At 47.3% G+C, this 23,770-nt stretch overlaps 1 protein-coding gene across 1 annotated transcript in view; it reads right to left on the bottom strand.

Moving 5' to 3' along the window:
• Nucleotides 1-3,853: 3,853 nt before the first annotated feature.
• The window catches only part of LOC106601396 (E3 ubiquitin-protein ligase SMURF2), a 50,980-nt gene continuing 31,063 nt past the window's right edge, over nucleotides 3,854-23,770 (bottom strand). The window contains exons 5-20 of the mRNA XM_045715198.2: nucleotides 23,520-23,585; nucleotides 22,104-22,188; nucleotides 21,543-21,626; nucleotides 20,478-20,692; nucleotides 19,246-19,330; nucleotides 16,898-17,056; nucleotides 16,697-16,750; nucleotides 11,741-11,942; nucleotides 10,046-10,149; nucleotides 9,310-9,424; nucleotides 8,493-8,671; nucleotides 8,051-8,188; nucleotides 7,653-7,773; nucleotides 7,288-7,489; nucleotides 6,559-6,634; nucleotides 3,854-6,356 (exon numbers count right to left, since the gene is read on the bottom strand). Coding sequence (XP_045571154.1) covers nucleotides 6,257-6,356; nucleotides 6,559-6,634; nucleotides 7,288-7,489; nucleotides 7,653-7,773; nucleotides 8,051-8,188; nucleotides 8,493-8,671; nucleotides 9,310-9,424; nucleotides 10,046-10,149; nucleotides 11,741-11,942; nucleotides 16,697-16,750; nucleotides 16,898-17,056; nucleotides 19,246-19,330; nucleotides 20,478-20,692; nucleotides 21,543-21,626; nucleotides 22,104-22,188; nucleotides 23,520-23,585 — 1,985 coding nt within the window. The 3' untranslated portion in view covers nucleotides 3,854-6,256. The remainder of the gene's footprint in view (nucleotides 6,357-6,558; nucleotides 6,635-7,287; nucleotides 7,490-7,652; nucleotides 7,774-8,050; nucleotides 8,189-8,492; nucleotides 8,672-9,309; nucleotides 9,425-10,045; nucleotides 10,150-11,740; nucleotides 11,943-16,696; nucleotides 16,751-16,897; nucleotides 17,057-19,245; nucleotides 19,331-20,477; nucleotides 20,693-21,542; nucleotides 21,627-22,103; nucleotides 22,189-23,519; nucleotides 23,586-23,770) is intronic.

Genomic DNA, 23,770 nt, shown 5'->3' with positions numbered 1-23,770 from the left:
GCCGCATTTTGGTCCACTTCTTCCTCAGACAGCTGTTACACAGTGTGCTATAATACTTCATCTTCAATGAAACACGGCCCTAAACTGACCTGTTTATGTATCATGGTAATCTAATAAGTGTAGTATTGTAATAACAGCCGTTACTCCAGATTTCTTTTTACATTTCCTGCTCTTATAGTGTATGTAAAATGAACAATGTCATCTTTCTCATTTCCAAAGTAACCTTTATCGTATCCCCTTTCCTGATTCGAAGTCAGAGACACATTAGCAGACAATATTCTTCATGTACTACGCTGTTCTAAATTACAGTTGCTAAGGAAAATAACCTCTCCCTCAACGTCAACAAAACGAAGGAACTGATCGTGGAATTACCCTCCAGCGGGTGATGAAGACAGCCCAGTACATCACTGGGAACGTGCTTACACCCATCCAGGACATTACTCGAAACGGTGCCTGAGGAAGGCACGCTGCATCATCAAGGACCCACACACCCCAACCCCGAGCTGTTCTCTCCCTTACCATCAGGCAGACCGTATCGGAGCATTAGGTTTGATACCAACAGGCTCAGAGACCGTTTCTATCTACAAGCCATCAGACTGCTGAACACTTTAACTGGACTGATCACCTGCTGATTCTCTGCACCTTAGCACACATCACAACTGCTGCTACCAGGCTCTTATAATACTGCTCAATTTATACACTTGCAATTTATACACATCCCTGAGTCAATACTTTGTAGAAACACTTTTGGTGGCGCTTACAGCGTTGAGTCGTCATAGGTATGTCTCTATCAGCTTTGCACATCTGGATTTGGGGATTTTCTCCCATTCTTCCTTGCAGATTTTCTCAAGTATTGTTAAATTAGATGGGGAGTGGCAGTGAACAGCAATCTTCAAGTCTTTCCACAGATTTTCAATGGGATTCAAGTCAGGGCTTTGGCTGGCCACTGAAGGACTTTCACATTCTTGTTCGGAAGCCATTCCAGTGTTGCTTTGGCTGTATGCTTGTGGTCTTTGTCCTTTTAGAACGTAAATCATTGCCCCAGTCTAAGGTCATTTAGACTCTGAAGAAGGTACTCATCAAGGATTTGCCTGTATTTTGCTCCATTCATTGTTCGCTCTATCCTTACAGGTAGGCAGGCAGCCTAGTGATTAGAGCGTTGGACTTGTAACCGTAAGGTTGCACGATTGAATCCCCAAGCTGACATGGTAAAAATCTGTTGATCTGCCCCTGAACAAGGCAGTTAACCCACTGTTCCTAGGCCGTCATTGAAAATAAGAAAATTGTTCTTAACTGACTTGCCTAGTTAAATAAAGGTTAAAAAAAATGTCTCCCAGTCCCTGCCGTTAAAAAGCATCCCCATAGCATGATAATGCCACCACGCTTCACGGTAGGGATGGTGTTAGATCGGTGTTGAGCTGTACCTGGTTCTCTAGGCATTGCACTTTGCATTCAGGCCAAAGAGTTAAATTCTTGTCTCATCAGACTATAGACTATTTTGCCTTATGCTCTCAGAATCTTTCATGTGCCTTTTTTCAAACTCCAGGCTTGCTGTTATGTCCCTTTTTATAATATAATATACTGTAAATAATATATACTGAACAAAAATATAAACACAAGATGCAAAGTGTTTGTTCCATGTTTCATGAGCTGAAATAAATAATATTCCCCAACAATTTCCATATGCACAAAAAGCTTATTTCTCTCAAATTTTGTGCACACATTTGTTTACATCCCTGCTAGTGAGCATTTCTCCTTTGCCAAGATAATCCATCCACTTGACAGGTGTGGCATATCACGAAGCTGATTAAACAGCATGATTATTACACAGGTGCACCTTGTGCTGGGGACAATAAAAGGCCACTAAAATGTACAGTTTTGTCACACAACACAACGCCACAGATGTCTAAACTTTTGAGGGAGCATGCAATTGGCATGCTGACTGCAGGAATGTCCAACAGAGCTGTTGCCAGAGAAATTAATGTTCATTTCTCTACCATAAGCCGCCTCCAACGTCATTTTTGAGAATTTGGCAGTACATCCAAACAGCCTCACAACTGTAGACCACGTGTAACCACGCCAGCACAAGACCTCCACATCTGGCTTCTTCACCTGTGGGATCGTCTGAGGATGGGGTGGTGCTAATAAGTATTTCTGTGGGGAAAAACTCATTCTGATTGGCTGGGCCTGGCTCCTAAGTGGGTGGGCCTGGCTCCCAGTCATGTGAAATGTATAGATCAGGGCCTATTTAAATTGACAGATTTCCTTCTATGAACTGTAACTCAGTAAAATCTTTGAAATTGTTGCATGTTGTGTTTATATTTTTGTTCAGTATAATATTATATCTCAGGAGGGACCCTTCCATAAAGCCCAGATTCATGAATTGCTGTAGACTGTTGTCCTTTTGGCAGGTTCTCCCATCTCAGCCATGGAACTCTGTAGTTCTGTTAGTGGTCATTGGTCACCTCCCTGACCAAGGTCCCTCTTGCACGATTGCTCAGTTTGGTCAGACGACCAGCTCTAGGCAGAGTGGGTAGTTCCATCTTTTTTTCAATTTCCAATGACAGACACCATTGTGCTCTTGGAAACTTTGAACACTCTAGAAATTGTTTTATACCCTTCCCCAGATATATGCCTTATCACAATTCTATCTCAGAGATCTAAGGACAGTTCCATGGACTTCAGGATAGTTTCTGCTCTGACATGCACTGTCAACTTTGGGACCTTACATAGACAGGTGTGTTTCTTTCTAAATCATGTCCAAACAATTTAATTGGCCACAGGTGGACTCCAATCAAGTTGTAGCGATGTCAATGATGATCAAAGGAAATTGAATGCACAGGAGCTCAATTCGGACTGTCATAACAAAGGGATGTGGATATTTATGTAAATGAAATATTTCTGTATGAAATTTTCACTACATTAGACCAAATTTCCCAAAACATGTTTTCACTTTGTCATTATGGGATATTGTGTGTAGATGGGTGAAAAATATTTAATCAATTTTGAATTCAGGCAGTAACAAAATGTGGAATTAGTCATGGGGTATGAATACTTTCTGAAGGCACTGTATATACTGTATTCTAGTCAAGGCTCATTCTATTAATATACTGTCTATACACACCATTATGTACATTTACACTACATGATCAAAAGAATGTGAACAACTGCTCGTCGGACATCTCATTCCAAAATGATGGGCATTAATATGGAGTTGGTCCCTCCTTTGCTGCAATAAAAGCCTCCACTCTTCTGGGAAGGCTTTCCACAAGATGTTGAAACATTGCTGCTGGGACTTGTGGCTTCCATTAAGCCACAAGAGCATTAGTGATGTCGGGCACTAATGTTGGCGATTAGGCCTGGCTCACAGTCGGCGTTCCAATTCATCCCAAAGGTGTTAGATGAGGTTGAAGTCAGGGCTCTGTGCAGACCAGTCAAGTTCTCCCACACCGATCTCGACAAACCCTTTCTGTATGAACATCGATTTGTGCACAGGAGCATTGTCATGCTGAAAGAGGAAAGGGCCTTCCCAAAACTGTTGCCACAAAGTTGGAAGCACAGAATCATCTAGAATGTCATTGTATGCTTTAGCGTTAGATTTTCCTTCACTGGAACTAAGGGCCCTAGCCCAAACCACGAAAACAGCCCCAAACCATTATTCCTCCCCCACCAAACTTCACAGTTGGCATGTGTACTCGACCAATAACATTTGATTTGTGGAGTTATATCAGATGCAACCCAAAATACCCAGACTAAAATTCAATAGAAAAAAATTCAAGTGTTTGTCTTCACAATAGCGAAATTCAGCCCAAATCCTTTGAAAGCGCCCCAAAACCTCTCACATATCCTCATATCATTTGACAAAGGCAAGTTTAATTAGACCTAAATTACACACAAAAATAAAATACTCTTACAAAAATGATAGTGTTAAGTACATCTAATTGCATCAGTCAGCTATAAGAGATATAGTCCTGCTCGTGGATCATGCAAAAAAAATTAAGCAACAAAAAGCTGCATCTCAAATTTGACTTGTTAATAAAAAGTTCCATTCTTCAGGGAGGCAGCTATGGAGTAATGCAGAGAGATTGTGTAGGAAACAGACTGTCAAGGGATCTTTTTGTGCCACTTAAAGTAAATGAATATGTTTCGATATAAAATCAATCAGTCCATGACCTATCTGGTAAATAGATAGAAGCCACCTAGTACATACGGCGACAAATAGTTCTGTATGTGTGAATTAAAAAAATAACTTACGTTAAAGATAAATTACAGGTTGTGTGATCCACATTAACGAACAATAACCTATCACTGTACAAAACACCATCTGAGGACACGTCACTTTGCATACACCTCTATAAAAGAAAAAGATGAGCAATTCATTTTCAATGTATGCTAACTTCAAGAACAGTCCATGGTCATAGATAGCTCGACGGGCAGCCTTTAAAAACAAGAAAACATTCAACAATTTGTTTGAATGAGTAGAAAATAAATATGTTCTCCCCCAAACCCATACTTGTTGAGCTAGGTTCAGGTGAGTAGAATTAGGGGTTTCATCTCATTCATCCAGACTTCATTTATAGCCAATATGGAGATATAGAAACCCAACAATCACATGTCAATGTCTACTGTTGGGTTACAATACATATGACAAATGTGGACTTTATAGCCATTCAACATAATGTACTGTATAAGACATTCAACCATTACAGAGGAAAAGGTTTTGTATCTGACCACGTCAGCTCCCAAATAATACAACAAATAATATGACATCTCCTGAGAATGTGGCTCGAGGTCTGAGTGATGTTTGTTCAATTCATTGCAACTTTTTGTATGTAGTTTGCTATGCGCCCATCTCAGCCACAGGTATAAGACTGGTTGCCAATATCTTGAAAGAAATGAGCAAACTGCTGTCTTATTTAGCACCAGAAGACCATAACCGGAAGGTAGTAGTAGTTATTTGCCAGAATGACAAGAGTAGCACTTACAAAAGATGTGTGTAATCTTCACATAACAAAATGCATCAGGGTAGCAGTGACTCTTAGCCATTCTTTTGTGGGGACAGAGCAGATCCCCATGGTAGAAACAATCATGACATCATGAGAAAGGCCTATGGAACTCATCATACATACCACATCACAAGTACCTACTGGATGATGTCACTGGAATTTAAAGGGTCAGGTTAGTATCTAAATAGTTGAAAAGATTCAGTCAGAAGTATTATGGCACTCAGAGGACTGTGTGTATTAAAGACAACCCACCCTTAAGACCACCTCTCTACTTACTGTGTAGGAAAGAGGCTATTTAAAGACTTCACCCATAGCAATCGAAGTGTACTTCTTTCAAGCTTAAACAGTAACACTTTTAATATAAAAAAAAATTAAAAATCTGGAATAATGGCAAAAGCTTTCTGAAATATAACAGAAATAAATTATATATATTATATATAATTTTAGTGTTTCTTTTTTCATTTTCCCATTATATAAAAATAACACCATTCAAGCTATTTATTTAAATTTCCAAACAAGCTTACATGTCAGACGTGTGACACTGGTTTCTGGGAATGGAGCGCTGAAAACCAGCCCACTTTCTTAGGAGAGGGTCGTTGACAATGGGGCCCTGCAAGGTCAAGTTCTGAACATGTGCTCCAAAGTCCAGCCTCTGAGTGAAGATAGATGCCCCAAGAGTCCTCAGTGGTAGAAGAGGACTCAGTCACCAGGGGGTGCTAAGGAGCCTTCATGCTCCCTTCAGTCCCTGCCTCCAAACATACCAAGCACCATTCAGTGTTGTTGGTAACCGTGGGTAACAATGGACTCCATCAAACCAGTGATACCAGTCTTGTTTATGTGGCCAATGTTTTGTTTAGTTGTGGACTTCATGTTCAGCTTGGTAAGATGGTGCGTAGCTACATGGAATACTGACTATTTTTATAATGCTAAAACTAAACTTATTAAAAAAAGGAAGAGCCAGCCATTTTTGCAGTTCCACAAGTTAGTAAATAGTCTGAGTTATTAGCAGCTGAAAATGTTATTAAAAAAAAAAAAAAAGAGGGGGGGAACCCCTAGACAGACGAGACTACTCGCTCAGGTCTCCTCTGCCCCCCTTTCCCCCCCCCCCGGCCTGGCCACATGTCCCTATTGTGGGCGAGAGAGTCCTTGGGCCAGACGCCACCTTCCCCTGGGTGAACTGGATGGTGGGGTCTGACTATGGTTGAGTTCCTCCCCTCCTTGTTCCTGCTGACCCCTGCGTCAGCAGCGTCTCACTCCACAGCAAAGCCACACGTCTCCTCGATAGCAGTGAGCAGCTTGTCATACAGCTTGTCATAGTTCTCGTAGGGAGGAATGTCAATCCGGTTGAAGCTGAACAAACAGAGGACAAGAGAGACTTGAGCATGAGCCTTTGGTATTAGGACCTCTCTATGTTCATGGTTAACAGATACATGGGTGGAAACCTAAACCTAAAGCATGATGTTGATATATCAAAGTGCCCTTCCCAGCTTTGACAAAGGCATACATTGTTCCTGAAGGGCAAGCTGCAGGGTCAGAGCAGACAGACACTCACCAGGTGTGGGCTTTGGGCAGGTTGTTGGAGCTGGCATCGATCTGGTGGATGGTGAAGAGTCGTGGGCCTGCAGCACCTGTAACATATCAACAGTTACTGTGAAGCACAACGGCAGAGCACACTTCACTCACACAAAAAAGACAGTACTGTACTGGACAGCTTTCTCAGCACTCTGCGGCGCCAAGTGTGGGCACTAAGAGCACTGGGTTTATGTATGTTGTCATTGGCCTGCGCGGTCCTTGGTATTTAGACCAGCAGCGATGGTCCTGTTATGTAACATGGAAGAGCAGAGTGAAGCGGCATGTCAGACAGGAAGAGCAGTGGATCACAGTGTGTTCCGCACACCTGGGTGCTCTCTGGGCATCCTGTCTGACAGACTGGACCCACTGAACTACTGGACTCAGCTCAGCCTGCTCTGCACAGAGGGTTCAGCTCAGGCAACAACAACAACACACTCTGAGGCCTGCTGAGCTGCCTCGGGGTACAGTACAGTATAATACAAACAACCCTCACCCAAACAACCCTCACCCATGTCCCTCTGGTATAAACATTCGTTATGCTGTCATAACAAATGTTATAAGCCGTCATAACAATCAATATTACATGCCTATAGAGGGTGGACAAGAGCTAGCTAGCAAGCAACTTCCCCAGTGAAGCGCTGTGAAACACTGAGAACCTAACTATGCAGCTACTGTACATGTCCCAGGAGGGTGAGTGCTGTGAGGGTACCTTGGAGGGCTTTGAAGCCTTGCAGGGGGACCCTGGAGGAGCCGGTGACAAACTGCAGCAACCTGGCCCGGCGCTCCTCATCGTACGACTCCACGGCCTTCCAGAACCACTTGACGATGTTGGTGTCGGGGGTGCAGTGCTTCAGCCGCGTGTTGGACTTCCAGTCGTTGATGTCGATCTTACCCAGGCCACACACTATGAGCTGAGGTGGAGAGAGGGAGAGAATGTCAAATGAAAGTCAAAGGGAAACTGTAGGGAGGAAATAGATGGGGAAAATGCTGATGTCTGGGAGAATGCAGTCCTTTTTTAAAGGATGGACAGTGAAGATTTGTACTGCTAGTCTGGGGGATGTGTCTCATTCATACCTCCAGCTCTTTCTCGTCGAAGGCCTTGAGGAGGTGCTGGGAGATGACCTCGTTGAAGCCCTTCTGCAGGGCCAGGAACTGAGCCTCGATGCCTCGCAGGAAACGCCAGTTCACATACAGTCTGTAGGGAACGAGGGAGAGGGAAAGAGAGAGTCAGAGATCGATGATTCATACTGGAACGTGAAGGCAAAGCCATGATTCTGAGCCCCTTTGAGGGGTATAGCAAAGCCTTTCAATTGTACTTTACTTCCTGATCCTAGGTCAGTTAACTGTGGCTGGTCACTTGCAGCTAAGCTCATCTGAAATCCAAACAGTACCTCCTCCCTGCTGGGCTTGACTGTCGACTGCTAGACCAACCCTCTTCCTGTGTGGTGAGGGGTCGGTGGGGGAGTACTCACCTGACATACTCCTTCTTGGTGTCCTGGGTGACCTGGATGATTTTGCCGTTGGGTTTGAGTTCGTGCTGGATGATCTCCCCGTAGGCATTGTGCTCCACACAGAAGGTGTGGTCCAACACGCCTGTGATGTCATTGTCCCTGAGAGGTGAGAGAGACGGACATGGGGGTTAGAGAGAGATGGTGCTGGGGGAGGGGGAATGTTAATGTATGTATGGATCAAAGTTCAGTTGAAGAGCTCATCATGTGCAGCTACATGATCATGAGTGGTTTTTTTAGGGACTTTAAAAGTACACCAGTAGATGTTATAGTTCACATACACCGAATTATTATCCAATGAATTAAAATGAGCCATTACAAAGTATTGTCATTAAAAACCATGTTCATCTCTGTGTGCGCATCTTGGTCTGTGTGAGGATGTTGTTCCCATTTCCTTCCTACTCACAGGATCCAGACCAGGCTGTTGTGGAGGTCTGGGTCCACTGACTCCATGTCGTCCAGGGTGATGGGTTTCCCCAGCAGCTGTTTGTAGAAGGGCAGGGTGAAGCCCCCGTCTATGTAGTGGCCGTGGAACACCGCCATGCCCATGATACGACCCACAAAGTGGAAGTAGGACAGGTGCTCCTGGGGAGGGGGACAGAAACACCTTTAGTCCTCTTTAACACTTCATAGTACATCCATTTAGAATGGCATCTCCCAGTCTTCAGAGAATTACCAAGATTGAGAAACTCAAGGCAGAACCCTAACTTATAATGCATGCATGCAACTCAAACGTTTTCTTAAGTCATGCATTGATGTCGATGGGAGATTTGCGCTATAACTCAGATTTCCTCACGCATGTCTTAAATTAGGATTGGGCCCTTGGTAAATAATAAATACCTGCTATTCTTACAGCTGGGAATTTATTGCAGTGCGTAATCCTAACAAAGGTTAGGACTCAAAAGGTGAGCTGCAGCATCCAAACTATTTGCAGTTGTAAACTATTTCCCTTATGATGGATTTAACAACCAAATGCTATAGAGGCAGTAAAGAGTCTCAACACAGCAATTAAATAGTTGCCTAATTCATCACCAGTCTCCAGGAGATCTAGCATCTAGCATGAGAACAGCTGATAGGGAAATGGAAGGCCAAACAAATAAACAGGCAGAGGAGAGACAGAGACAGAGAGATTGTGCAAGACTAGAGCCGATGAGCGATCCGTGTGACCTGGTCTTTCACATCACAGCGGGGCGGGCTGGTGGCGGCGTCTGGGCCTGACTCACCGGGTTGACGGCCGAGTCGGGGTTAATCTGCAGGGTGTAGATGTCATCGCGGGAGTACTGGAACAGCCCGTAGTACGGATTCAGCATCTCATGGGACAGCAGATACAGCCACTCCCTGCACACCCAGGAGACAGAGAGGGACAGATAAAGAGAGACAGACGATGAGAACATCCATTGTGAAATCTCTTGATCCATTTAATATTTTTTCAAGGCAGGGAACATCAATTTCAGAAAGTGAATACTCCATGGCAATTTAAAAAGCAGAAGTATAATTCTCAGATTGGGTGCTTTAAATCAATATTACCCCTTGGGGGCCAACCTTGTTTCAGCAGATGGTGGCATTCAAATCAAAATCAAATGTTATTTGTCACATACTTCCTAAACAACCGGTGTAGACTAACAGTGAAATGTTTACTGATGGGCCCTTCCCAACAACGCAGAGAGAAAAATATAGAACAAATAACAACATGAGGAATAAATACACAATGAGATAACTTGGCGATATGCTTGAGTCAAAAAGGTTGGTGCAAAGAGGGTCAATGCAGACAGTCCGGGTAGCTATTTGGTTAACTAGTTAGTAGACTAATGTCTTGGGGTAGAAGCTGTTCAGGGTCCTGTTGGTTCCAGACCTGGTACATTTACTTCTCTAACACACAATAGAAATCTTCTTTGTTCCATGATGATGCATATTGAGCATAACTTAGTTTTTTCCTCATGCTTTGCTGTGGATTCCTACCTGGCCACTCCTCCGTAGTCCAGCCCCTCCTCCCCTTTAAACTTCACCATCAGTCTCTTCCACAGGTCCTTCGGCCTCATCTTCATCACCTGGCGGTAAGACTCCTGTAACACATACAGAGATACACCTTTGAAATGAACGGGACTGGGATGGAGGACTGCACGCCCAAACCTACTGAGTACTTCCATCAGAGACCATCTGGTAAATACTGTACAGTCCAGGGTCTGTGGCCAGAGGGATGCATCTATCTGCACTGTAACGTCTGTGTGTGAGTGATGCTGGCTCTGGGGACCGAGCCAAAGATAAACATTCCTGTGCTCTGTCATTTAGGACCAGCCTGGCTGGCCCCTGCCTGCCTAGCAGTGATGAAAGCCCTCTCCTCCCCTGCCAAAGTAACCTGAGTGTCCAGTCCAGAGCGCATTATCAGGAGGTGGGGGTGATAAGAGGACTTTCCCCAACGTGACACATTCCACCAAGAGATCCCGTGAGTCTCACTAATGCCCCCCCCCCCCCAACTGTCCCAGTCTCAGTGGCTCATGGGAAACGGGGTAGGAATGCAGAGCATGAGTCTGGCCAAGCCCGGCCTGTCTGCCTGTCCTAAACATGCAAACCAATGACCAAAGACCTGTGCAATTCCAAATTGCTTCAAGCTGAAGACAAAAAAAAACGAAGAAAAGAAGGAACTGTCCTGAAGCAATGATGAGAAACACCCCATGTTCCTCGCCAGAGCGGGCTTCTGTAGAACATTACACTGCAGTGTTTTAGTAACATACTTTCCCCCTGGTACTCAGAGTCTGGGATCATTACACCCCACTCTGGGTTGCTGCCTTCACCCCACATGCCGAGAGCTGCAGACACAGGCCATAGCCAGCTAAGTGTTGGGTACAGTCTCATTAAAAGTGGATTGGGAGAATAATAGTAAACAGACAGAACAGAAGAGTGGAACAATAACACCGCTTCCCCCCAGAGCTGGTCCACCGTGCCCTCCAGTTACACTGAGGATGTGTCAGCGGTGACACCAGAGAAATAAGGCCTCTTATCTTTAACAGAATGTACACACTGAGACAGCTTGACAGTTCACCAGCTGACACTTGCCCACACAGTCGTATTTCTAACAGCTCGGCGTGTCCAGAAAAGCGATGAAGTTATGTCTAGCCTTAAAATCCACCCCATCTCCCTTTCGTGTTGAGATCAGCCAACAAAAATGTCTTCCTTCAGATTAACAGACAAAGCTCTTCCAGCACATTCCATCACATATTTTACGAGGGTCATGTAGTCTGTTGCAGGTGTTGTTGCTCTGATGAGGCTCCACACCTCCCAAACTAGAAAACCTCCCCCACTGAGGAGTGCACTTCACAAAAGCCTCATTTCAAATACGAGGTCTGCTTTGGATATGAACATACTCTCTTCACACATCATAGATAATAGCGTGGTGGATAACGCCGTGACAGAAACATGACGAGCAACGACCTTGAGAGGAGAGGGAAGTAGAGGATGGGAAAACCATTGCCTGAGGTTTGAAAGTGAGGTAAACTATCTGGTATAATAAACTTGTAAATGAGAGTGAGGAAAATGTCCAGAGTTGATGATTTCCTTCAGGATCGGGATAGTCAACCTCTTCAGTAATACTAATTAAAGACTCAATGCTGGTTGTGTTCAAGAACTGAGGGAATAACACTAATTCGACGGTCTCACCTCAAAGATCTCCTCGCGGGACACCTCTATGCGGCAGTGGCCTGCCTGGGGCTGCTGCTGGGACAGCTCCTGGCGGAGGATCTTCAGCTTCTGCACCAGGTCCCTCTTGTACTTGGGCACCGTGAGGCACTCGGCCTCCTCTGGCAGATTACCTGGAGACACCAGTGCCTGCTGGGCCTGCTCCTTCAGCTGGGTCTGACGGCTGGGGATGGAGAAAAAGCGAAAGAGAAGAGATGGAGAGGGAAAGATCATTGTTGAGACTTGGGGTCGTAACAACACGTACAGGTACACAAAAATAAAACACCACAAAAAAAAATAAAACCCAGAAACCCTAAAACCTCCAAATAAAGCCAGGCAGGAATTCTGTCTCCCTCCTTTTGCTGACTGGAGAACGAGAGGTAAACACACTGAGGTCATCTGGGAAGCACATCAAGTCAAACAAGCTGCCATGTGCCCACAGACATAGGTGGAGGTGATATTTCTGAACAAGCACACATGAGGGGGCAGAGCCAGTGGGTGGTGTGATGTGTCCATAGGTGCCACATTGTCTGTCTGTTTACAGGACGGAGGTGAGGTGCAGCCAGTGACCCTTCCTCCACGCCCCGCCAGGCTCTCCATACAAACGGCTCTGTAGTACGCTCCTCGTGGACAACTCCGTGGGCCCCTGCCGTGCTGGGCTCTGCCAGCTCACAGGTGTGTGCCATGCCACCTCCCCTCCCCACCTGGCCCCACGGTGGTCTCACAGAGAGAGACAGCACGGCACAGACAGAGAGAAAATAGACAGTTCTACAGGGGGGAAGCAAAATGTGGCCACAGCAAGAGACATCTGCAAATAGATTCAGTGTCGGTCTCATTCTGCACTGAGCAGTGAGGGTTAAATGAGGGTCAATAGACCTCATGTCTTCAGCTTAAATTGTTCAGGAAGGTTTTGTTTATTAACAGGAGTGACATTTCAATGCAAGTTCCTTCATAAGAGGATACGTGTTGCTGACTATAGGAAACCAATAAATGAACCACCAAGATGTGTAGGGTCCCTAACAGCTAAGACAACCACCTCAGTGGGTGGCTGTAACTGTGATAACTGTGATAACACATCAGTGCTGTAGAGCGGTTAACCTCCAAATCAAAGACAGGCTATGAGTATGATCTGTGGTGGTACTGAACGAGGTCCTTGACTCCTGCCCAAATCTCTGGCATGAGAGTGAACTTCTGAACCACGGCACTGGTGGTGGAAGGCTCTTCTGCTCAGAAACAGAAACACGTATGCACGCAAACGCACGCACGCACGCACACACAGACAGAATCAAAAGGCCCTTTATGGAGCCAGAGCTGGAGGATTATTTGCGTGCTGGCCTTTTGCACTTTAGTGGGGCGTAGTGGGCACACTCACCCCCCGAGCAGGGTCATAAACACCAGGCTGTACAGCCGGCCACAAAGGGTTGTGTGTGTGTGAGTGAGAGAGAGTGAGAGAGAGGGGCAGAGTGTGTAAAGACATCAGCATGCTTCCCAGACAGAAAAGTTCAGAAGATCGTGTTCATACATTATGACAGCATTTTGTGACGTTTTGGACTTCGGTTAGTTTTCTTCTTCTCTTGTTCGGACACACAACATTTTTTCTTGACGAAGTCAGTAGCTGAAGTCTACACCCCTTTATCTGTGATTGGTCAACAGTAGGGATTCTTCAGTAAAGTCTTTGTTGTCATTCAACCAGAGATGACTCGTTTTCATGCACATTTTTTCATTTTGAAATATTACTGCACCAAACATCTTAGTTAGGCAAAAAATTGCGCTAAGATTTCCTCGGCAAAAACATCTAAATGAATGACAGATTTCTTGAGTTATCGTAGATTAATTCTAACTATTTGGAGGAAGTGTATACTGGCTACGGCGTCTCAAAATTGACAAACAGTACTATTACTGCTTTTTCTCATTTTTCAAGCGAAGGTCTTTTAAGGGAGTACGCCAGCACACTGGTTCGGTTCGCCTAGCTGACTACGGCAAGCCGCCAGGCCGAACTGAAGCATGCTGATGCCTTATGTGTGTGGGTAAATGTGAGAGAGGGTAAGCAGAGAGTCTGTGACAGGAGAGTCATGGAGCAACAACCAATCCTGGCTAAATGGATTTACCTAGGCCCAAAAAGTACAGGATCATATAATATTGGATAGGCCAAAACCACTGAAATCCAGTCATTTCTAACAACTCAGCAAATCTATTTCTGTCTGGGACACCTACCAAACACCTGCCATTCACTGTACTATACAAAACCAGACAACCTTTTATTAGGTATAAATGTCATCAAATATGGCAAATACACAATCCTAGCTCTGAAAACGATGTGTTTGGATGGTCATACACTGAGCAGGAGTAATGGACAGTCATGTAGCAGCCGTCCTGATCTTTATATCCACACACCATAATACACAGTGACAGCTTATTCTAAGGAGTGACTGCTCTAGGCTCCCACTGTCTTTGGTCTCGTCTAGCTGAGCTGAGCTGGCCACTTCCTGCGATCCCAGACCGCAGCAGGGCCCCATAGGGCACTCCAGTCCTCCTCCTCAATCCCTTTATTTCCTGCAGACTAGACTCAGAGGGAGGGAGGGAAAGGGGGGGAGGTAGGAAGGGCTGCCTCCGGACAGCACCCAAACAGAGAGGAACACTCAGACAGGGAGAGGAGAGGTACCGAGCCACAGAGCAGCACTCCCTTCAGTTTCACTCACAAATCAAACATTCCTGCCCCGTCTCACACACACACACACACACACACACACACACACACACACACACACACACACACACACACACACACACACACACACACACACACACACACACACACACACACACACACACACACACACAGCCTAGTGCGCATTCTCTCTTTTTCTAACTTGTTTTAAGAGAGTAAGATGGCGTGGTGTGTTACCTGCTGAAGCTCAGACAGTAATACAGTGAACTCAGTGTAAAGCTAGAGAACACTAGACTCCTGGGAACTGATCCTCTGAGTGTTCATGCCAGAGTTCAGAGGGCAGATCTGAGGCCCAACAAGGATTTTGTTACCTATTGTCCAGTGACCAGGCTTAGAGCCAGGAGATTGCAACATCACAGGGTGAGTCTAACCAAAAGCGTATTGTGGCCCGCTGAGGCAATGTCTTTAGCAAATAAAAGGGGTAATAAACTATAGCTTGAAGGACAAGTATATATCAAACATTTTTGTGGGATGACAGCATGAGGGGTGAGAATTTCTGAAATCGTTTGCCTTGATAAAAGGCAGATGTCTTGATGGAAAACCACGCCGGCCTTCTGATATCTTTTCCAGAGTTTTGTCGCTGGTTGGAATGTCACTCCCACCCCTCGTCTCAGTCAGAGTCCAGCTTCTCTGCTCCACAGCGGTCAGTGAGGGGACAAAATCAGAGAAGGTATTCTCAGATAGGATGATCCAGTCAGACTGGGTCAGGCCCATGAGCCCTCTGCTAACCAGCAGACTGCACACTCCAAACCTCTGAGCCACCATCCAACGTGTGTTACATTAGCACACACCTAGAGATGCCGTCAGCTGCGTTTACACAGGCAGCCCAATTCTGATCTTTTTTTCATTAATTGGTCTTTTAACCAATCAGATCAGCTCTGAAAAAGATCTGATGTCAAAAATCTGATGTAGTTAGTCAAACTACCAATTAGTGGGAAAAAATCTGAATTGGGCTGCATGTGTAAACGCAGCCCTAGGTTCTCCAAGACAAAGCCAAGGGTTTCTCCCTTTAAAGCAGAACCCAGGGAAGGTATGTGGTTGGACCCAGGGCCCATCGTACATCATTCTAATGGCCACAGACCCGCTCTTGGCTCAGCTTAAACACCTTCCATTTCAATACAATTATTCCTCTCAAACAAAGACATCAATAACCTAGAAAACTCTAATTCCCAACTTTAAAGTGAAATAATAATTGGACCAGTGCTTTTTAAAGAGAAGAAACACTGTGCACTGCTTTTCACACATCTGGACATTATTGTGCTTAAGACAAGATTCCTGCATTACAAACATGGCGTGCCAGCCTGGGATTTGATATGATTTTCAGAGGACCGCAGAACAAGAAAAAGCATCAAAGTCCCAAACACGTTCTTTGATCTGTCAGAAGAGGGAAAATAACACCAGATCTTTTCATCGGTGCATTCCGCCTCTCCCGGCACGGAGCAGGAATGAGGTCACACGGAGTAGTCTCACCGAAGCCGCCCGTACTCTGCTCCACCTTTACACTGCACTGTGGGTAATGCTGCAGCTATCGTTACATGGGCCGTGTTTGAACAGCTGCGAGGAAAAGTTCTGAAGCGCATGCACTGACGAACACGGCACGCACACACACACACCAACACACACACACACACACACACACACACACACACACACACACACACACACACACACACACACACACACACACACACACACACACACACACACACACACACACACACACACACACACACACACACACACACACACACACACACACACACACACACAATTCATTGACTCGGGCATCAAATTTATGCTCCGTTTCCTGGACGTAAGACGCTCCTCAGCCACAGACACATCAGTTTTGGTTTCCACATTGTTATCTGATGTCGAGCCAAAACAAGCTTTGTGACGGATTGTGTGCTAAAACCCCTGCATGATCAAAACCGCTGCCGGGCGGTGGAATGCAGCCTTGTGCGTGCAGTGTGTGTGTCTGGATGGGTGAGGTTGTGTGTGGGAGTGGGTGAGGGAGAGTGTGTGCACAGGAGAAAGGCTGCTCTGATAGCTGAACCCCAACAGGTGTTTAACACACCTTGGCACTGGACTCTCCTGTAAAACATCCTGTGTGGGGGAGTCAATATGTCTGTGTGTGTATCTGTGTGTGTCTGTCTGTGTGCAGTCTGTTCTGTCTCCCCAGAACCAAGTGTTGGAGAAATAGAGGGCCTCACCTGATCGGACTGTTCTGAATTTCGATGCCGCTGCGGGAACCATTGGGGCTTGGGCTGCGGAACACAAAACAAAACACCACAGTTACACTGCCAGCCAGTCATACAGTACAGTTCTCCCTCAACTACTTCTCATTTCATCTGGGCTGTTACGAGGCTCTGGACCAGGTTTCATTTGTGGCGCTGGTATAACCCGATACTCACTTAAGGACTAGATGCAGGTTGGCGGAGAGGCGCGGGTCTGTGAACTGCGTGGTGCGGTTGTTGTGGTCCACAAAGTAGACCCGGCCAGTGGCTGTGTTCCTGATCTCCCAGCCAGGGGGCAGTGGGCCCAGCTCCTCACAGTTTACATTACTCAGGTCTCTGGGAAGCACACAGTCAGAGGTGAAGGGCAGAAAATAAAAAGAATCAAAGAATGAGACGTAAGACCAATCAAAGTCAAGGTATGAAGCAGTCCTCAAGGCTGACGGTAACTGGGAAACAAAGAGGCGCGAGAAAAGATTCCAAAACGACATGACTTTTATTCCATTTTTCTTCTTCCCGTCTACATGATTTATTGCTGCCATGCAATCCTTTCAGCTGGACTCCTTTAGCTGTCTGTGGAGAGCAACTAAGAAATGACAGCAGCCCCACTTCAGCGGTAGTGACTTATCGGACTGAGGCCCAGCCAAATGACCAAGCCTCTCAGCACTGGGAGCTTGGCAGCCCAGCATCTGCTGCACACACCACCAGGGTGTGGCGTGACCAACAGGATAGCATCAAGTGCAAGAAAAACGCCATCTATCACACGTATTTCCACGGGGGGAAGAGAACAGCAACGTCTAGGTATTTTTCAATCACTGACTTTCTTTCTATTGACTCTATTCCCAGTAGACTGACGTGTTGATGTGTGGTAATCCATGAGACATGCCTGAGTGAGTGGCGTCTCTGAGCCACGTGTAGAGTAGGGCTGAAGGCTGTGTGCTGAGAGCTGAGGGTATGGAGGCAGAGGTCGTGCCTGAGGTGTCTGCTGTGAATCCTCTCAGATTCCTGTGGTTTACATTTACATGCCATTTAGTGGAAGCTTTTATCCGAAGCGGCTTAAAGTCATGGGTGTATACATTTCACATACAGGTGGTCCCGGGAATCGAACCCACTATCCTGCCATTGAAAGCACCATGCTCTACCAACTGAGCGACAAAGGACTGTGACACCAGCCCTCTATCGTAGCTTGTCAGCATGTAACCAGCAGCACATTTACAGAAGGTTCCGGACAAGCCTGAGGAGAGCTAGCCACTGATTGTCCACCCCATGACAGAAACATAGGTGGGGTAGGTGATGGTCTATATCAACAGCCTCACCCAAACCTGCATGAAACTACATTACATCATCCCAGATCACCCTGTTTTTGTCATCAGCCTCAAATCATTTGTGTTGGAAATACTTAATGAGTGTACTGGGTATAGTGTACAGAGTATGTCTGTGTTCAGACAGTGGTGGTGGATATACCTGGGCACTGTGTGTTCAGACAGTGGTGGTGGATATACCTGGGCACTGTGCGTTCAGACAGTGGTGGTGGATATACCTGGGCACTGTGTGTTCAGACAGTGGTGGTGGATATACCTGGGCACTGTGCGTTCAGACAGTGGTGGTGGATATACCTGGGCACTGTGTGTTCAGACAGTGGTGGTGGATATACCTGGGCACTGTGTGTTCAGACAGTGGTGGTGGATATACCTTGGCACTGTGCGTTCAGACAGTGGTGGTGGATATACCTGGGCACTGTGTGTTCAGACAGTGGTGGTGGATATACCTGGGCACTGTGCGTTCAGACAGTGGTGGTGGATATACCTGGGCACTGTGTGTTCAGACAGTGGTGGTGGGTATACCTGGGCACTGTGCGTTCAGACAGTGGTGGTGGATATACCTGGGCACTGTGCGTTCAGACAGTGGTGGTGGATATACCTGGGCACTGTGCGTTCAGACAGTGGTGGTGGATATACCTGGGCACTGTGTGTTCAGACAGTGGTGGTGGGTATACCTGGGCACTGTGTGTTCAGACAGTGGTGGTGGATATACCTGGGCACTGTGCGTTCAGACAGTGGTGGTGGATATACCTGGGCACTGTGTGTTCAGACAGTGGTGGTGGATATACCTGGGCACTGTGCGTTCAGACAGTGGTGGTGGATATACCTGGGCACTGTGTGTTCAGACAGTGGTGGTGGATATACCTGGGCACTGTGTGTTCAGACAGTGGTGGTGGGTATACCTGGGCACTGTGCGTTCAGACAGTGGTGGTGGATATACCTGGGCACTGTGTGTTCAGACAGTGGTGGTGGATATACCTGGGCACTGTGCGTTCAGACAGTGGTGATGGATATACCTGGGCACTGTGTGTTCAGACAGTGGTGGTGGGTATACCTGGGCACTGTGCGTTCAGACAGTGGTGGTGGATATACCTGGGCACTGTGCGTTCAGACAGTGGTGGTGGATATACCTGGGCACTGTGTGTTCAGACAGTGGTGGTGGATATACCTGGGCACTGTGTGTTCAGACAGTGGTGGTGGGTGTACCTGGGCACTCGAGGGTCGTGCCATGTGCTGACTCCTGTCTGGGTGTGGAGGAAGTAGACCTGGCCCTGCTGCGTGGTCCTCTGCTCTGTAAGGGGGGAACAATAGCATGGCTACTCATACAGGTATAAGAGGTACAGAGCAACGGTTACAGACAAGTACACACATGTGAGAGATGAGTGAAAGAGTGGGATGAGAGAGAGAGATGAGTGAGATGAGTAAGAGGGTGAGAGAGTGAGAGATGAGTGAGATGAGTGAGTGGATGATAAGGAAAATAGAGCTGTTAGTTATACATTTGTTCCACTATGAGGATTGTTATTGGTGCGTCAATGTGCGTGCGTATCTTGATCCGAGCGTGTGTGGAAGCATAAGAGAGATCACACAGACGGAGATAAAAGCAGGGATTGAGTCAGTTTGGATCCCAGTTGCAGGGCTGACAGGGAGAGAAGATGGTTGTCTGTGTGTTGGTGAGCTCATTCATCACAGCTTGACAGAGATATTTCCATGAGCTTGGAAGCCCTGTTCTGGCATTCCTTTGGTCACACCGCCCTGCCTCTCTAACATGCGTGTATATAACTTCCACCCCGCCGAGCACCGATGCGCCCAATGCATTCGGTACAGAGTGACACTTCTTGGCCGACCTTGGCCCACCACTGGGGCTGCTGACAGCGGTTCAGAGGAGCTGGCCCAAAAAGACACAGCACCCTCCTAATCTTGAAGAGCTGGGCTGGGCTGCTGTGATTTACTCCTCTGGCCAGCGCTCCTAAATCCTCAGCAAGACTACACAGTGTCTGAATATCAAGCGGCCGCCCGTGGGCTGCATGTGAGGAAGGAGAGAGGAGGGGGAGGAGTGAGCGGCTGCCGCCAGCCTTTAACTGCTAGATCGATTCAATTAGTTCTTTAAAATGGGGCCTGTCAGGCTGCTTATGTTGCGCTGCAGAGTCATGGTGGCTGTGCTGTTGGGACTGAATAGGGACACAGATTAGCAAGATGATTCAGCTGAGCGTTGGGCCGGAGAGAGGAGGAGGGAGGCAGTTAACACCGAGGCATTGCAATGACGACACCGGTCTTAAAACAGAAGGAGACACGTCTGTCTTAGAGGATGTTCATAATACTGAATGCTCCAGTCTAGTCTGGCTGTGGGAACCGAAGTGGCCGTCTATAGTGTGATTGTGTGTATGTTTGTGTATGTCCGGTGTGTCCATACTGTGTGATAGAATCCTCTCTCCACTAACCGTATCCCTCAGGCAGGTCTGGGGGTGTGTGGAGGTGTGTCCTGCTCATGTAGTTCCTGTGTCTCTGGGAGCGGACGCGTCTCTCCTGGGCCCGCTGGTCGCTGGACGGGACACACGGAATGGTGGGCGTGGCCCCGTTGGTGCTCAGGATGGGCGTGTTCTCATCCACGATGCAGCTGAGAGGCCGGCCGGGGCTGGAGTACTCCGACGCAGGCCTGGGAGAGACAGGAAACAGGAAGAGATCACAGTCAGACAGGGAGGGTGGGTTATAATATATCCTTCATGGTAGGTTTGTTCAAATCAGGCCCGTGTCTATTCATATTTCATATCTAGCTGTGCTTGTAATACGCTTAGATGCTAGGGCTAGACCACGGCTTGCTCCTGCTTTCTTAAGCATCATGAGGTCAGTGAGGCAGAGACATAGACGCAGGCACACACACAGAGCAGTACTGAGTGATGGGCCTGAGGCCAGTCTAGAGCAGAGTAACAGGAAGGGAGCTGATAAGGGAGCAAAGAGAGAGAGAGACTGTGGAGCAACAATACCGTCTGGAGCATAAGAGACTTAGGGCCCCGTTCAATAGTCTGCAGTGTCTCCTAATACAAATTCAATGCTGTCTAGGCCTTGGGGACTCATGCCTCATGCCATGGGTTTGAGGCTGGGCAGTGGGTAAGACTGTGTACTCACTCAGCCTGGACTCAGGGACAGACATAACATAGTAAAAATGTAAACCAGTCTCCCTCCATTTAGTATATGTTACAAATTACAATTTGTATATATGTTAAGAATTTTCAATACGTATGATATGTTAGGAATTCCACTTTGTTGTGGCTAACATTAAGCTAGGTGGCTAATGTTAGCTAGTTACTAATTAGCAAAAATGCTAAAGTTCGGGTTGCTAGACATTCACTATATACGCCCACCCATCCTACCCAACCAACCTCCCTCCTTTAGTGTTTTGGCTTCAGTAACCTGGTGTCATCATACCAAACATATCATACTAATTTGAGTGTCACAGATTTACATTTACTATGTTACATCAAGACTTTGAGGCCAGGCTGACTCACCTGGTAGGCCTCTCCCACTGTGTGGTGCGTGTGATGTGGTTCAAGTACTGGATTCGGCCAGACGCAGTCCTCCGCTCCTCCCAGCTGGATGCAGCAGATACAAACACACACACACACACATACATACAAAGCAGTGAGTGGACATTGAGGGCAACCAAGTTCAGGTAGTACCTCCTGTTTCAAAACATTTCCCCCCTACTAAACATGACCCAGATATTCCCCACAGAGCTTCACGCTAGCTAATAGCTCACCCAATTCCTCTGGCGCACACCAACCCCAGACTAGACTCCCTAACCCCAGCCAACATCATTGGCTCAGTGCTGAGGTCAGTCGTGCTAAGCTGGTGAAGTGTCTGAACAGCAGAGCCTCTGGCTACTTAGATTGGAGTCTGAGACACCACACCACATGCTGTCTGGAACACTTTTGGTTGTGGGGCTTTGTGGTTATGATAGGCTCAGACTGACCCTGCTGTGAGGGTATGATGTGGTGATAGTGGGTCCACTGTCCAGTACGGACAAATGTTAAATGGAGTTGTGGTGTGTTGGTGGGTATGGTACTCACCCGTCTGGCAGGTCGTTGTCAAACAGACGGCTGCAGTCCACCACTGGGCCTCCTGTGCCTATCCTGTCTCTGGACTGCAGGCTCACTTTGGTCACACAGACACATTCAGATACACATAGGAGAATGACTGGGTGGTAGAATCTCACTCTATTCATGTCCTCTCATACCAGAGACTAAAACGGAATTATTTTAAAACTGTGAATTGCTGTAATGCAATACTGTAATGATGTTATTTAGGGCTAAATGAGGAATCTATTTTTAAGAGGATCACATGGTCAAATCCTCTTGTGGGTGACAAGATGATCGTGTCTGGAAGTAGAAGTATCAGTCGTCTGCACTCTGACAGTGGCCTGACCAGTCCGAATCCCAGTTCTGGAAAGGACCCAAGAAGTGAGTGGAGGGCATGTATTAATGCTAGACTCTATGTCTACTGTAGCTAGCTAACCCTGGCCTCTCTGCCACCACCCAGGCTGTTCAGTGTCCATGTTGGTGGGTCAGAGGTGAGGTGGCGTGGCAGCGCTGCTGTGACTGTCTGTCACCAGGCCCTGTGGTGCAGATGGAAGTGCGGGCCGTCTGAAGTCAGAGGGATGTGCTCATCAAGCCTGGTGTCAGAGGCACGGCACGCTCAGTCAGAGGCACGGCACGCTCAGTCAGAGGCACGGCACGCTCAGTCAGAGGCCCGGCACGCTCAGTCAGAGGCCCGGCACGCTCAGTCAGAGGCCCGGCACGCTCAGTCAGAGGCCCGGCACGCTCAGTCAGAGGCCCGGCACGCTCAGTCAGAGGCCCGGCACGCTCAGTCAGAGGCCCGGCACGCTCAGTCAGAGGCACGGCACGCTCAGTCAGAGACACGGCACGCTCAGTCAGAGGCACGGCACACTCAGTCAGAGGCCCGGCACGCTCAGTCAGAGGCCCGGCACGCTCAGTCAGAGGCCCGGCACGCTCAGTCAGAGGCCCGGCACGCTCAGTCAGAGGCCCGGCACGCTCAGTCAGAGGCACGGCACGCTCAGTCAGAGACACGGCACGCTCAGTCAGAGGCACGGCACACTCAGTCAGAGGCCCGGCACGCTCAGTCAGAGGCCCGGCACGCTCAGTCAGAGACACGGCACGCTCAGTCAGAGGCACGGCACACTCAGGGGCAGCGCTCAACGCTTTACACACCAACGAATCACTGGGAAAATAAGTCCCCCTGCAGGCTCAGGTTACTGGAGGGAGCCTACATGGTGTTGGGAGGGTTTCTGGTTCTCTTTCTATGCGTGGTGGTGTAGTGAGGTCTTATCAGCATTATAAAAACAACTGTGGTTAGCCTGAGGTTCTAATAATGGAGTGGTAACACTTCAGGTACATAACAGTTTTACCTGAATGTACGTGAGTGTGTGGTGAATGTCTGTGTGGCCTGCTGGTCACCGCTGTACTCACCCACTATCTGACCCCTCACTGTGTCACTGTCATTGAGGCCCAGCTTGTTCATGTCCAATCTCTGATCTGTGGAGGAGAGAGAGGAAGGAGGAGAGGGAAGAAGAGAGGAGAGAGAGGAAATGGGGATCGATCACTGTCTGAGAGACATGTAAACTAGCATGTGTTGGGAGGGTTTTTGTCCCCGCAGACAAGTCCCTTTGCTCTGTATCGTTTACATCACCCACAGTGAATTCCTCTCTCTCTCCCTCCCT

This window comes from Salmo salar, chromosome 03 (assembly GCF_965601325.2).
Source record: "Salmo salar chromosome 03, fSalSal1, whole genome shotgun sequence".
In the NCBI taxonomy this organism is placed as follows: Eukaryota; Metazoa; Chordata; class Actinopteri; order Salmoniformes; family Salmonidae; genus Salmo; species Salmo salar.
The sequence above is the reverse complement of the archived record's forward strand: the minus strand, read 5'-3'. Positions and strand labels throughout refer to the sequence as shown.